Source organism: Vipera ursinii, assembly GCF_947247035.1.
Source record: "Vipera ursinii genome assembly, chromosome: 2".
In the NCBI taxonomy this organism is placed as follows: Eukaryota; Metazoa; Chordata; class Lepidosauria; order Squamata; family Viperidae; genus Vipera; species Vipera ursinii.
Genome location: NC_139513.1, coordinates 128,469,115 through 128,485,703, shown reverse-complemented (window position 1 = coordinate 128,485,703; position 16,589 = coordinate 128,469,115). Strand labels below are relative to the sequence as shown.

Below are 16,589 nucleotides of genomic sequence, written 5' to 3'. Positions count from 1 at the left end.
GTTCTGTAATCAAGAAACCTGTGTTTTTTCAGAATATCTACTGATTTCAGTTGTTTCTCTTTTTTTTTTTAAAAAAGTAAGCTTTTAGGCTTCATGAACTACACAGTTTTACAAAGAATAAGATAAAACATATGAAGACTATCTGCAATAGTTTTCAGAGCTCTGATTAGTACAGTACTGGGAAGAAAATGTGGCATGCATATTGCCTTTTGTTTTGCTTTTCGCTTTCATAGCTTATCTTTCAATATCTAATGTACATTTTGGACCTCCTAGATCTTTTCTTAATTTTCTCATTCATATATCATGTTCAAGAAATGTGAGAATAAAATATGTAAATGTCTGAACAGAATAAAATATATAAACCCTGGCTCCCAGAGGATTTTGTGTGCAGAAGCCAGCAAGTGATTTCTTTTCATGCAGAAAATAACATTTTATTCCCTGTGAATTGCCATACATCACTGCCATGAAAGAGTAGTTATTGGACTCCGATTCAGAAATTGGCAATCTTATATGCCTTAGGTCTTCTGGTTGTACAGCTGTGGCTGTAAGCATGGAATTTCAATTTGTTTTACCCTGGCCAAAAGATCAGAAAAAGAGAAGCATTCAACTCACCTGGACTCTTAAAAATAACATTAAAAAGAACAATGATTCATGTATGTTTCATTTTTCTATGGGAAAAGGAGCAAGGGTTCTCTTTTCCAAGCAGATTTAAATCAATTATATGATTCCTTTGGTTTGCTGGTAACATGATTCAGTTATTATCATTTTAAATTGCTGACTATTTCTTCTTTTTAGGTTTGTTCTCAATGATAAGGAATGGACAATTTACCATAGTGCAGGGGTAGGCAACCTTGGCTCTTTTATGACTCATGGACTTCAACTCCCAGAATTCCTGAGTCAGCTATGCAGCTATGCTGACTGAGGAATTCTGGGAGTTGAAGTCCATGAGTCATAAAAGAGCCGAGGTTGCCTACCCCTGCCATAGTGTGTTAAATGGGTTGAATTTGCCCATTCAAACAGCAATTGTCTTTCATAAACTACAGGAACACTAAGAATTTTTTTCCCCTTACAGCTGTGACAGAGAAGATGCAAATTAGAGCACAGTAATAAAGGTCTACTAAGTAGTTAAAGAAATCATCTGCTGGGTTACCTGCATATTTCAATGATACCTTAATATAGAAAGTGAAATGCCCATTGATCTTCATGGCACAAAAAAAGTTTTACTTACAGTACTTTGTCCCCAAAGTGCTTTTTCAAGAGGCAACTAGACTTTCTTGTTTTTCTTTGAAGACGTTTCGCTTCTCATCCAAGAAGCTTCTTCAGCAAAATGTCTTCAAATGAAAACAAGGAAGTCCAGTTGCTTCTTGAAAAACTACCTTGGCGACAACCATGACCTGGATGACTGAGAATCTCCATAGACTTTTATGTACTTTGCTTCTTCCTACTAAGAGACTTTAGAGCTTGAAAAATCACAGTCAGATATTTGATGATGGAGATGACAGATAGCAAGAAAACATTTATTCACATCAATTTGGTTAGCTTTGGGAGTAGGGAAAGAGATAGTCTGCTGTATTTCTATGTCTCTTCTATATATGAAACAACAGATAATTTTCCCAGTATTCCATCACGCTCAATGTTGCGTGATGGAATTCTGTTATAGCAGAAAACTAGTACAAACATAAAAGTTGGCATCATACTGGAAACGGAGTAGTCTAATGCCCAATCTTTTGGGCACCAGGGACCAGTTACATGGAGAGAGGTTTTCCCATGGACCGGAGGGGGTGTGGTTTTGTGTACTGCCTGCATCCTGTGGATGGGGCTTTCCTTGTTTGTGCAGACCGGTTGCTGACATGCCGCGGCCCGGTACTGGTCCATGGACCGGGGGTTGGGGACCCCTGGTCTAATGCATCATATGATCCATGCTGTTGTTAGGCAGACTAACTGAGGTAATTATTGCTCAGTTACTGTGGGCGATCAAAGTACTGTGGTTAATAGCTTTCAACTCACCAATCCAAATGGGGTGCAATTTTGGATTCATTACTCAATATAAGGTGCTCTTCTCCATTAAAAAGATGAAGACAGCACAAAGAAAATCCCATGTATGAAAATTATTTGAATATTTATGTAGAGTTTCTTTTTTAAAAGAATTTCCAGAAGTACAAAACATTTTTAGATTGCTATGTTCTTTGAAAGAAAGCTCATGATTTTCCTGAGAAGCAGTAATAAAATAAGCTGGCAGTTGTATAAAACTTTTAATAATCACATCTATGTGGTCAGCTAAGATATTAATGTAGAAAGAAATTGCACATAGACAAGAGTGCTTCAAACATTATCTGCTGGAAATTGTGTGGTTGACTTTGTACTCCTGCTTCCCTTGGAGAATCAGCATTGTCTTATGGGCACGTGGGAATAAGATTTTGTTAGAAACATTTGTTTTCAGGTAGATCACCCACCTCTGGGTACCCACAGAAAAATATCCCTTGTGCTTTGAAAACAAAAAGTATTGAGTTAGCTTCAGAGTGGCATTTGGAATTTTTAAAAGTTTTTGGAATTCTAGGAAAAGGAGATACCATATGCACTCAGTAGACATGTTCAGTTGTTCTTAGGATCTTGGGTGTTCAGGAGAAGAAATGAGGAAGACATGGGATGAAGGATAGACAATAATTTCACTGTTCATATATAGATGATCAAGCTGAGCTGAGCTGGAAGGCAGGGTTAAACATATCAATTTGGAATCTTTGCACTCCCACAGGAGACCTAAGTTTAGCTTTCCATGAACCCTAACCCTAACCCTAACCCATTAATTGACCAGATTCTTGTATATAGGTAACAATAATAAACTGTTCAGTGCTTTGAGCTCAGTGAGTGTTCCTGGTTCTTTGCGCCTGACATCACATAATATTCCCACACATTTTTTTAGAAGAAAGCACTACCGAACATTTAAATCTGCAAAAGGTTTTCTTCAACAGATTATTTTGTTTACGATTAGGAGCAGAATGGAAGCCATGCCAGGGAGGCATAAACTATGGGTTGATGACTAAAGGAGAATATTGCTCTGGGGTTGATCAATCAAATTACCACAGCTACATAAGAGTTGTCCTGTAGCCATATGAAAAAGTTATTTCATGAGCTTTGGTTTCTCATATTCCAAAATTCAGCTCTGAGATGAAAGAGGAAAGCACTTTCAGTAATGTTGGGCACTTTATATTTAAGCAGGTAAATGTCATAATTCCTCAGTAGATGGTAGAGGGATAAGAGGAAGATGGGTGGTAAAATAAAATAATAAAATAAAATAAAATAAAATAAAATAAAATAAATAAAATAAAATAAAATAAAATAAAATAATAAAATAAAATAAAATAAAATAAAATAAATAAAATAAAATAAAATAAAATAAAATAAAATAAAATAAAATAAAATAAAATAATAATAAAATAAAATAAAACATAAAATAAAATAAAATAAATAAAATAAAATAAATAAAATAAAATAAAATAAAATAAAATAAATAAAATAAAATAAAATAAAATAATAATAAAATAAAATAAAACATAAAATAAATAAAATATGAACTAAATAAAAACCCTCTTGATTCATCCTGAAAAATTTGTAAAGCAAAAGTATAAAATGAGATTGATTTTTAGGAATGAGTTTTATTTTTATGGCTGATAAGCTCTGAGTTACGGACAGCACCCAAAACAAGATAACCAGAAAAGCTGATCTCAAGTCTCACTGAGATTATTGGACTGATTTAAATCAGGAAGGAAGGAATTGGAAGATATTCTCTAAGTACTATCACTTAATGGCACAGAAGTAAATGAAACATAATGAGCATATTCTTTGTGCGGAGCTGAAATTTATAGAAGCTTTGGGACAGCTGTTGCACAAATCATACTTACGCAACAGCTCTTGTACCAAAGAATGCCACACTAGGTGGGTGATATCTAGGGACGCATTTGTTTTCCTTATGGGCCTCTCTCTTGTGTGTCAAAGAAAGCCAGATGATGTACCAGAGAAATATTTCTTGTACACGACAAACACTTCAGATCCTAGATCCTTTATCAAGGGATCTGAAATCTCTCCGTTTTTCAATCAGGTTCTCAGGCACTTTGAGAAACACTTCTATTCTCTATTTGATTTTTCAGTCTTTTGTGTCTGGACAGAAACAGAGGCCAGTTAATGAGATCTACTCCATCCAGAGAGAGCCTCACACCTATTTCAGACAGCAGCCCCTCCATTCACACACAGAAGCTGCAATCTGATGGCTACACAGTGAAGACAGGGAAATCCTCCCAATGTTTTTCTGTTATCGGAAAACAAGCTTTTCCCCCCCTTCTGCATGTGTTTTCCTATCCTTCATCTTTCCTATCCTTCATTTTGCCTTTGGAGAAACTGATTCCCCCCCTGGGCTGGGAGTGAATCCTGAGAGTTCCCCAAAGCAGGTATAAGCCACTTTAGCTGAGGCTGATGTGGGCTAAATTACCCCACCTTTGCAACAACTTGCTAATTCAAAAGAAGCTACTGTGGCAGGACTCAGAATGTCACTTTCTTGTCTAAGAACCAACAGCAGAAATGCTAACTGATACTGTGGAGTTTTTAACATTATTGCACAGACCGGAGAGACTCAGTTTAACACACAATTAGCTGACAGCTGCAACAAAGCTCCAGGACGCTCTATGGCTGCTCACTTTGGTGAATGTCCTTCATTCTTAAATCCTAGCCCAGCTCTTGCTGATAATACCTCTTGGATTCACATCCCCTTTGTACAATTGAGGTAATCTGTACTTTTCACAGCTCAGACACCCGTCCCTCACATCCATTATATTAAAGCTATGATTTGTGGTGTCAGGGTTCATACATCATGTAAACCAAAAGTTACAATTTACAGTGATTGGATTCAAGCAACATGTCAAATATTCTATGCTAGAATTTTATCACATTCCGTGAACCAATCAGTGCACTGATGAAAATCAAGAATTGTTACAGAGTCATGAAATTTTATGCCCTTTCCCTTCAGGTTCAGAGATGTAGTGAAGCATAGAAAGATGACTGCCAAAAAGCTCTAGAAAATCAAATGCCAAAAAATCTCCAGAAACTGTAAGTACTGCCAGCCACAGTTAAGCAAACCCAAGCATATTTCCCAATTGCAAGGTAGACAAACCATTAGGCACATCTAAGCATGTTACTGAAATGGGAGAGAAACATTGCCCGGCCAAGGGCAGCCCCACAAAGCAGAAAGGGATGGATTTATTACCTTGACGGATGGAGACGTATCTGCCATTGGAAGCCATGAAAACGACTTGTGGGTGACTCTCTTCCAGATCAAAGAGTTCGTCTTTGCCTGGCTTGGAGCTCCTGCCAGATTTTAGAGTGCCCGTAGGTCCCACTGGTGCTAGGTATTTCCCATCACAATCCTTGAAGGCCAACTTTCCTGCCTTGAATTCCAGGGTATAACCTGAATGGCGGTCTGGCTCCTGGACCAAGATACCATCGTTGCGCAGGTAGCGATTGTCACAGGTTCGTAGGCAATACTTCTTGTTCTGGAAGGTAAGGGTGATAAGCGAATCCACCCCCCAAGGAATATTGCTGTCAATAGAGATCTCATCTTCTTGGGCACTGAGGTGAGCATACCTTCGCCTGCTAACGCTCAGAAGATTAGCTTGGGGGTGGATGGCCAAGTGTACAACCCAGAGCTCAGTTTCAGTAATGGTTTGGGCGAAACAGGACAACCTGTCTTCAGAACCACCAAAGAAGCGCTTGTATGGTTCTGACTGGAGCGCCCAGCGTCCATCTGACTGAGTGACAATGATAAAACACCCATCAGTTTCTGGCTTCTCAGCTTCACAGGAGACTTTGCCATCCTTGTTGGCAGACAAGTACCGACCTAGATGGCTCTTTAAGAAGACTACTGAACTGTCTCCATCCTGTTCCAGGCTCCATATTTGCTTCCTTTTCAGACTCGGTGCCGAGGCATTGATTTTATAGCCAAAGTGCTCTGCTGTTAAATAGCGATTATCAGAATTGATTAAGCCAAACTGGATCTTCAAGGCCTGGTGAATCCCATTGGTTGGCATCTTCAGTTTAGACAGTAAACAATCCTAAAGTCTGATGTGGAAGTCAAGTTTTCCCAGTTATTAATAGGTACAAATGTATGCCCAGCCTCACAGTTGAGGAATCTGGATTAAAACAAATGAGCGTTTACATCTCAGTCAAAGCACCACGGTGACCTGCAAATGCCCTAGTTCCAGGTCCGTCTGCAGCAGCTTTTCCTTCATCTAATCTGCAGCCCATACAACCAATCTTGTTCATTACTTTTCCCCCGCCCTCCACACCTCCTTGAGCTGGCAGCATTGCTCTCTCCTGCACTGTTCACATTAACTTCTACTCCTGCTCCTCCTCTGTGCAAGCACAGCAGGGATGGGGGAAAAAGTAGGCACTTAGCACTGCACCAGCTTTGCTTAATTAGCACAGCTAGGATTACAAAGCTTTCAATGAGCTGCCAGCCTCCTGTAACCAATAGTGGAGCTTCTACATAAAAGCCACAACGAAAGGGGGCTGACAGGTGGTACAATAGCCTTTTGATCAGCTGTGTTCTTCAGTGGGATCTTGTATTCTACAATAGTGGCGTTCTGCACTATAGCTCCGTCTCTTTTCCTTTGCGGTCTCAGTATCTCTAAATGTTTCATAGATTCCCTACCTAACTCCTTCACATCTCAGAGCTATAGTATCTTGCAACCAAACCTGCTGCCTTCATGGTTGATTTTCTACGTGGAGGATTTATTCCTCTTTGTCTCTGTGTAAAGTTACATGGTTCTGATTCCACGTGGTAGGTCACCTTCCAGCTGAATGCCTGTTTGGTCCAGCTTCTAATCTCCTTAACAATTAAAAGGGCCATTCTATTAGTGTAATTCTTTTATCCTCCTTCAGAGTCTTTGCCTCCATCTGTTAAGTAGCCCCAAATCCATAGCTTTTTTTAAAAGGAAAGTTGCAGGATCCCTTAAGTTAAAGGAAATGGTCTACCTAAAAGCTGAATCAGGGCAGTCTATAAAGCAAATGGAGCCAGCCAGGATGGCAAACCCAAGTCTTGAATAAGTAAATCTCAAAGAAATGCTGTTTAATTTAAACATAAAATCTCAGAATCTGCTAAAGCAGAAATTATTCAAAATACAGAATGGAAGCTACACCAAATACTATATTTATGGAGTTGCTATGAAGCAAATTCATGGCATCTAATCAATCAATCATCTGCAATGGATTCCAACTTTCCATTAGGTAAAATGCGACTGATTCTTTAGCTACTAGATCCCAAAATATCTGGCATTTCTCCTAAGCTTCCAGGCTAGCTAGTTGCTTTCAGGTGCACGTTCCCAGATAGAAAACAAAAAAGCACCCACCTGCTTCTAGGTTGAAGAGGGCAAGGGATGCGCACCTTCCATTTTGCCCTTTGTCTCAGTAGCAAAATCGCTTGGCCTACTTCATTAGTTGCTTTTTCACCCCTTCCTTCCCTCTGTACTCTCTGCATCCATGGAAAAATATGCTTTTCAGATTAGAAAAACTGGGGAAAACTCTAAGGATATAAAGGCGGAATGGGGAATTGGTAGAGGCACGACATGAGATCAGAGTTGAAATTGGTGGTAAGACACGAACAGGAAAATTACTCTTGGGCAAAGTTGAAGTAGGGCAAAACAAACAATTCACTGCTTGGGTGCTGCATGAGTTAAGTCTAGATAGTGGGGAGTAATGCTAGTACAGACGGTCCCCAACTTACAACCATTCCTTTAGTGACCATTTGAGGTTACAACATGGAAAAAAGTGAATTACAACTTCGCATTTACAACTGTCCCTGTAATCCCATGGTCACCTGATCAGAATTTGGGGGCTGGGCAACTGGCATGTATTTACAATGGTTGCAGCATCATGGGGTCATGTGATCACCATTTACAACCTTCCCAGCAGGCTTCTGAGAAGCAAAGTCAATGAGGGAAGCCAGATTCAGTTAACAACAGCATGATTCACTTAACATCTGCAGTGATTCACTTAACAGCTGTGGCAAAAAAGACGTAAAATTGTTTCTGACTCACTTAATATCCACCTTGCTTAACAACAGCAATTTTTGTCTCAATTGAGGGAACTTTCTATTAGCTGCATGGATTGCAATACATTACAGAAGTTGTCTAAAACATCAAATTTCCAACCCATTCAAGGGAACACTGAAATGCCAAACAATGGGCTTAGAGACACCAGTGATACACCAGTACTTTGCCACAGCCTGCTTTAAAAACCCTTTTAGCTGGATAGGAGGCTTCAAATAACCCAATTCAATAAATGAATAAAATCAACTTATTTTTGCTACAATGCCCCTATATAATTTAGTAAACTTTCCCCTCCTACAAGTGCCATCAAGCCAGGCAACTTTGCAGCTTGTTAAATTCAGCAGATATTTCAATCTTCAGATAAGAAACTTCTAGAGTTTGTTTTTCTTGGGGATTTTGTGAAAGAAGCTGCAGAAGGAACGAAGAATAGTGGACATTCCTTTTTAAATATAGGAATGTTTAAGAATGATGAGTATAGGATTGATGTCATACATCATGATATGGACCATCCTTGTTTGGTTCCAGTCAAAGAGCACAGACTGAACCCTTTTATAGCATTCTCTAATAGCCAACTCTGGGATGGGCCTCTGCTCATAATACAAATACATCATCTTTTTTCAACTGAGTGCCTGATTTCATTTCACCCCAGCCCATGTTTGAGATAGCCTTAACTCATCCTTTATTAAATTTACTTGCCACCCATCCTGACTTGTACAGGTGCTAAAAGAGTATTTCTGTCAGGACCCACCTCAATCCACATCTTAGGAAATAAGAACTCTTGGATGCAAGTTTAGTCCAAAAGGAAAATGTTTACTAGGAAGGAATCGATTGTGGGAATACAAGACGGAATCTGAGAAAACTTACATTTCAATCCTATATAAACCATTCCCATTCCAGCCCCTCCCCTCATCCATTTGGTCAGGCTGTCGTCAGTTGCTAGGTGTCAGGTTCTTCCATGGGAAAGGGAACTCTCCTTGGTTTTATGGTTATTGCTTCCCTTGTAAATGAAGACACAAACCATATCTGTCTGTCCCCCTCCCTTCCCCCGTTAAAACATCCCCTGTTGTTTGAAAATCGCTTTAGTAACCATCCTCTCCCCCCCACTCGGAGAGATGGCAGAATCCCCAGTAATAGCACGTTGTTCTACCTATACAATTATGAAATGTGATATAAATGGATTCTGACATTCGGCTCTCCTTTCAGAAAAAAGATGAGTCCATCTGTGGGGAAAGAAACCATATAAATGTTAGCCTGGTTTGTTTGGATATTCTGTATGAAACCTCTTAAGCAACTTAGGTGCTTTAACATGGAGTTTGTTAACCCACTCGTTTTCTGAGGAGGGGAGGTGTTTCCATGCCACTAAATATTGTATCGTTCCATGGTGTTTTCTGGAATCTAAGATTTCTTTCACTTCAAAATGTTGTTCTCCTTCCACCATGATGGGGGGTGGTGGTGGTGGGATTTTTTCTCGTAGTGGAGATTGTTGTTCTCTCTTTAATAGACTGCAGTGGAAGGTTGGGTGTATTCGTCTAAGATTTTTGGGTAGTTCTAATTCAACTGTTACTGGGTTTATGATTCTTTTAATTGGAAAGGGTCCAATATATTTTGGTCCTAGTTTTTTACAGGGTTGGAGTGATTTCAGGTATTTTGTGGATAAATATACCATCTCTCCTACCCTAAATGGTGTGGGATCGGTTCTTTTTTTATCTGCCTGTGTCTTGTATGCTTTTCTGGCATCTTCCAACGCTTTCCTAACGATTGGCCATGTATTTTGTAATTGAGCAATCCATTCCTTCAGATCAGGGATAACCGGTTCTTTTGGGGTTAGTTCTGGTATTGGGTTGAAACTCTGGCCTGTAGCTACTTGAAAAGGAGTGTAACCTGTGCTTGAGTGGACTGCATTATTATATGCTACTTCTGCAAAAGGCAGTAGGTCCGTCCAGTCGGACTGCTGAAAATTAATATAGCATCTCAGATATTGTTCAAGTATATTATTAAGTCTTTCAGAAGCTCCGTCTGTCTGAGGATGGTGACTAGATGACAGTCCTTGGGTGGTTCCTAAGAGGGATAAAAATTCTTTCCAAAATGCCGATGTAAATTGCACCCCTCTGTCAGATATGATGCGTTGTGGTACCCCGTGCAATCTGTAAATATGCTGTACAAAAAGTTTTGCTAGTGCTTTTGCAGTCGGGATTTTTTGGCAAGGTATGAAGTGTACTTGCTTAGAGAACAGATCTGTGACAGTCCAGACTACGGTGTTTCCATTACTTTCAGGCAGTTCTACGATAAAATCCATGGCTATTTCTTTCCATGGGGCTGAGGGGTTTGCCACCGGTTGTAACAGACCTGGCGGTTTCCCTTGCAGTCTTTTGGCCATCGCGCAAATTTGACAGCTACCCACATAGCTTTCTATGTCCTTTTTCATAGATGGCCACCAAAATTGCCTTTTAGTTAAGTGTAAGGTTTTTACAAAACCAAAGTGTCCTGCTGATTTTGTATCATGGCACAGTTGCATGAAATTGATTCTCTGTGTGGCAGGTATATATAGCTTCTCCCCCACCCACGGCAGTCCATCTTTAATTGTGCACACATGTTTATTTTTCTGGAACCATTCATCACTTTCCAAAGATTTCCTGAATTCTATTCCAGTTTGGCTATCTACCTTCGGCTTCATTTTTTCTTGTGCCCTGGTGGTGACTGGTGCTGCCAGTTGTTGTTCCGGTACAAGTGGTTTAAAGTCAGTAACTCTTGTGCTGTTATATTGGGGCATGCGGGATAATGCATCTGCAAGGAAGTTCTTTCCCCCCGGTAAGTGTTTGAGAGTGAAATTGAATCGGTGAAAATGTTGGGACCAGCGGGCTTGCTTAGGAGTGAGCTTCCTGGGCGTTTTTAGTGCTTCCAAATTTTTGTGGTCTGTCCAGACCTGGAAAGGTATTTTATTTCCTTCTAAAAATTGGCGCCATGTTAGTAATGCCCACCTCAACGAGAATGCCTCTTTTTCCCATATTGGCCAGCGTTGTTCTGTTTCTGTGAGTTTTCTGGATGTGTATGCGCATGGTTGCAATGTCCCCCCATCATTTTCTTGTAATAGTACGGCTCCTACCGCTACATCACTCGCATCTGCCTGTATTACAAAAGGTTTGTCGGGATCTGGGTGTTTTAGGACAGGTTCAGCAGAAAAAAGTCTCTTTAGCCTCTCAAATGCTGCTTGACATTCCATTGACCATTTCAGAGGCTGGCTGGGTTTCACGGGTGACCCCCCCTTCGTTTTCAACAAATTTGTGAGGGGCATGGCTATTTGGCCAAATGCGGGGATGAATTGGCGGTAGAAGTTTGCAAACCCCAGGAAACTTTGCAATTGCTTCCGTGTGCGGGGGGGTGCCCACTCTAGTACTGCTCTGACCTTCTCAGGGTCCATTTCGATGCCCTCTGGAGATATGCGATATCCCAGGTAGTCGATTTTTTCCTGATGGAATTCACACTTCGATAATTTAGCATATAAGTGGGCAGCTCGCAACTTCTTCAGGACTGCTCTGACTAGTTTGATATGTTCCTCTTTGGTTTCTGTGAAGATAAGGATGTCATCGAGGTAAACCAGGACCCCCTTATATAGGTGCTCTCTCAGCACGTCATTAATTAATTGCATAAAGACTGCGGGGGCCCCTTGCAGTCCGAATGGCAATACTTTGAATTGATAGCACCCCATTGGGCAGTTGAATGCAGTCTTCCATTCGTCTCCTTCCTTAATCCTAATTCGGTAGTATGCTTCCCTCAGGTCTAGTTTGGTAAAAATCTTTCCTTTCGATAGGTGGGATAACATATCCTTCATTAGGGGAAGGGGGTACAGATTACATTCACTAATTGTGTTCAAATTTCTATAGTCCACAACCAAACGAAAGGATCCATCCTTCTTCTCCCTGAACAGAACCGGGGCGGCCACTTTGGGTTTGGCAGGCTCAATAAATCCTCTTTCTAAGTTTTTCTTTATGAATCTCTCCATTTCTGCCATTTCCCTTGGGCTCATGGCATACATCCTGGGTTTTGGGAGTTTTGCCCCAGGTTTGAATTCTATGGTGCAGTCTGTGGGGCGGTGGGGGGGAAGCTCATCTGCTCTTTCCTCACTGAAAACCTCAGCCAGGTCCCTGTATTCCTCTGGTATCTCTGGTAATCCCTTCTCTTTCCCCACTGCTGCTGTCTCCTCCCTCTGGGTTGGGGGGGTGCTTTTGGAGTCTACGTTCTTCTGCCCCCCCTTTGGGAAGTTGAGTTCTGCTGTCCTCCAGTTTATCCCGGGGTTCCATTTCTTCAGCCATTCCAGTCCTAGGATCATTGGGCATTCCATGCCTGGGGCCACTATAAACGTTATGTCCTCCTCATGGGGCCCCAGTGATAGGTGGATTGGTAAAGTGGCTAGGGTGGCTGGTCCTCCCCCTGCTATTGTCCCATCTAATTGACTAAAAGAGATTGGATGTTTTAGCCTCCTCACTGGGATGCTCAATCTCTCCACCAGCGTTGGGCTGATAAGGCAGCGGATGCACCCAGAGTCTATCAGAGCTTTTATTTTGGCTGCTTCAGGCATAGGGGAAGCTAATATAGTCACTGTCTTAAGTATGGGTGGAAGGGGTCCACTTACCAATGGTTCTCCCTCTGAGCTGTCTTCCGAGTTGTCCACCGTCCCTGCGGTGCAGGCCGGAGTCCAGTCCCAGTTCCTGGCAGGAATTGTGGACTCTACAGCCTCTGTCCCCTTCATGGAAGATTCTTTTGTGTTGCCTTGGGGCTTCCCCGGCTTCTTGGAGGATGATGCCTCTGGTTTTCGGGGGGGGGCTTTTGAACGACATTCTGCAGCACGGTGGCCCTCTCTCCCGCAGTTGAAACAACTTGTTGATTTTTTGGCTGTGGCTGGTGGTTTTTCCCCCTCGCGTGTTTGCTCGGGTGGCAGGCGGCCCCATGGTTTTCCTCTGCGGTGTCTCTTCAGTAGGTCTATTTCCACTTCCTCCGCCAGGATGTACCAGTCGTCGAGGTGGGGTGGGTCTCCTCGAGGCAGGCAAGCATCATACAGGTCGTAGTTCAGACCGTCTTTGAAATGGCTAAGGAGGATGTCTTCTGGCCAGTTCAGCTTGCTGGCAATGGCTCGGAATTCTTGGGTATAATCAGCCACTGCTCGCCTGCCCTGCCTCACCGTTTTGATTCTCTCCCGGGCCTTACGGTCAGCCAAAGGGTCCTCGAATCGTCGCCTCAAAGATGACATGAATCGGTTGAAGTCGTTGAGTTCTGGGGCGTTGGAGTCATGCAAGTTCACCACCCAGTCTGCAGCCATCCCGTTCAGGGCAGATTGCACAATTCGGATGCGTGTTTTGTCACTGGGGATGTCCCGTCCATACTCTTCCATGTAGCTGAGGACTTGGGTTAGGAAAAATCCCAGTCGTGATGGCTCCCCCTTGAATTTGACTTCCAGGGGCGGGAGTCTTTGGCTGGAGCGTTGTCTGTGCCGTGGCCGGTATCGCTCCTCATCCTGGTCCCCATCTGTGGTTCTGGGGGGGTGGGTGGGTACTGCTGAGGCAGCAATTCCTGTTCCATTGGATGGCCCCGGGGTTTCAGGTGTTGGATCCCCTCCGTTACCTTTCCAGTTGCATCCCCAGGCGCTGCCTCGGTTGCGATTTTCAGCTCTCTCCTCCCTCAGTGAACTCAGGGTTGCTTTCATCAGATCAATGGCCTTTTCCAGGATCCGCTCCTCCTCGCTGGCGTGCAGGGAACTCTCCATCTCTTGCCTCCATTCCGGTTGGTGGTTACTACGCCTCAGGGCCTTTTCTCCCGAAGCCTTTTCCCACTCACTTTTCCTTCCAACGCCCATCGACCACCGGGGTTTTCGGTCGTACTGCTCCACCGCTTCTTCCCCGGGGGAATATGCTGCTTCAGTTTCCCATTGTCTCTGGGATTCCATTTGGGGGGAAGACTCCCCCTCCATGGGGCTTCCCTCCTCTCTTGCTTCGTCGCCAGACATTTGTATTTGTTGCAAAGTCCCCCGGTAAGGTTTTCCCTTCCAGGTTGACTCTTAAAGCAGATTCCGTCTACTGTCAGGACCCACCTCAATCCACATCTTAGGAAATAAGAACTCTTGGATGCAAGTTTAGTCCAAAAGGAAAATGTTTACTAGGAAGGAATCGATTGTGGGAATACAAGACGGAATCTGAGAAAACTTACATTTCAATCCTATATAAACCATTCCCATTCCAGCCCCTCCCCTCATCCATTTGGTCAGGCTGTCGTCAGTTGCTAGGTGTCAGGTTCTTCCATGGGAAAGGGAACTCTCCTTGGTTTTATGGTTATTGCTTCCCTTGTAAATGAAGACACAAACCATATCTGTCTGTCCCCCTCCCTTCCCCCGTTAAAACATCCCCTGTTGTTTGAAAATCGCTTTAGTAACCATCCTCTCCCCCCCACTCGGAGAGATGGCAGAATCCCCAGTAATAGCACGTTGTTCTACCTATACAATTATGAAATGTGATATAAATGGATTCTGACAATTTCCCTCCCCCCATTATTCCAACTCAGTCCAACTTAAGTTGTGCAAAAACATGTCACCTCCTAACTTAGAGGGAAACCTGTGATAAAAGTGGGGGAGGATACGGAGAAGAAGTGGGGGAGATCTCAGCAATTGTACCACAGTTTCTGTTCTGTACCAGCCTGCTACCGGCCCTGCAGAAAAGGCAGGGACAACCCCTTTTACAAGAAGGCAAGAGGCTGGAATTACGCCTGCCAAATTTATTGCTACAAAAACAAACGGAACAAGACAAACCAAGAAACAGGAGCTTTAAGAAACAGGAACTATCCAAGCGGTTGCCTTCAGCAAACCAGCCCTCCCACACATTCCCCTTAAATACAGTTCAGGGCGTGGCCTCTCTCTGCCTCCTTCCGAGGTGCCCCATTGCCTTCCTCTGTTTACTCCTGACTGCCTCCTGCGTCGGGCGTCCTTGAACAGGGCCAGCTGTGGGTCATCTTCATCCACGCTGTCAGGCTCACACAGCTGGGTCTCCGTGGTGACCAAGTGGGAGGGGCCTGGCTGAGGGCTCTCATCAGCAAGATCTTCAACCCCCTCAGCAAGGTCTTCAACACCCCCCTCCTCCTCTGAGTCGTCCGACCCAACTGCCAAACCCACAGGCTGACCCTGAATCACAACAGTTTCCAATGGAGGTAGCACATGCCAGAGGGGAAAATATTCTGGAAGAAAGTCCAAAATAAGAAACTGCAGTTCTGAACTGAATTGGAGAGGGAGGAAAAGGTTCAGGATAGCCACACCCTAGAATCGCTCAGGATATATCTTTCAGGTTAGAAGGTAAAACCTTTGGTCTGGCAAGAATCTGTCTATTAGGTTTTAGCAAATAAAGAATTAGACTCAATTGGATTTCACTGCATGAATTGGACTTGGGTTTGATATACAGTAGCTAGATAACTGGTGCCTTTATCAGCTGCTGAACTGTTATCTATCCAGCCTTGCATCAGAGGAAACTATACCTCCATGAAGTTTGCTGTCCCCATAACCAATCTTTAACAATGGTAAAGGCCCTCATACCAACTTCTATAAATCTAGCAATTCTGCACTCTTCATCAGAGGGGAATCTGAATTTGGCAGGAGTGCTTATTAGGGCAGAGGTCCCCAACCTTTTCGGCTTTGCAGACTGGTAGGGAGAGGGGATGGTTCCACGTGTGCGGCGGGCAAGTGTGCACACGCAGCTCCATTTGCATGAAAGGTGGGCATGTGTGCCCACTGCTGGCACAAATGGAGCACATGTGCACGTGCTCACCCATTGCTCATGCAAGTGGGGATGCGCACGAGAGCGCACTCACCCACTTCCAGGGCCCAGTTCCGAAAGGCTCAAGGACCAGGGGTTGAGGACCCTCGTATTAGAGGATAAGCTTCTGAACATAAGCAGAGTGCTAAATAACTGCATACCAGAAAGTCCCATTAAAAAGAAAATACAATTTATAAGGTAATTTTTCTTTCATGCAGACTATGGCCAACTGTCAGTGCATGGAAGACCTGCTTTTGTACCTGAACTTGATTCTTACCTATGTTATCTACCTATTAGGGCCAAGACAAATTTCCATGGAGATACTTTTCATCACCAAATGGTGATTTGTGTAGATCATTTTTAGGATAGAAGGCAAAGCAGATACAATGAGAATTCTGCTAGTGTCTATATAGTTCTGTTTTCACTTTTGTTCATGTGACATAATACTTAGAAATGTGGAGGACAAGCAGATGAATCACTGATTCACCATACCATTAACAAGGGTGATAATGGCAAGCACTCATGCATGGCACTCCAATCTGCAGTACTTTATATCTATGAAAAATAGCTTCTTCGGAGTTCAAAGTCCAAACAGCTGGTTGATCCTTGCGTCAATCATTAGGCCATTGCTTTCAAGGACAACCTTTTCCTCCCCAAAACATAAGAATCCTTTAAAATAAATGCACTGAATAAATGTTGTCCATCTGAA

General features: G+C 42.8%; 1 protein-coding gene across 1 annotated transcript in view; it reads right to left on the bottom strand.

Moving 5' to 3' along the window:
• The window catches only part of FSCN2 (fascin actin-bundling protein 2, retinal), a gene marked incomplete at both ends in the record, with an annotated part of 28,743 nt that extends 22,669 nt beyond the window's left edge, over positions 1-6,074 (bottom strand). Inside the window, one exon of the mRNA XM_083351394.1 lies at positions 5,255-6,074. Coding sequence (XP_083207520.1) covers positions 5,255-6,074 — 820 coding nt within the window. The remainder of the gene's footprint in view (positions 1-5,254) is intronic.
• Positions 6,075-16,589: the final 10,515 nt, after the last annotated feature.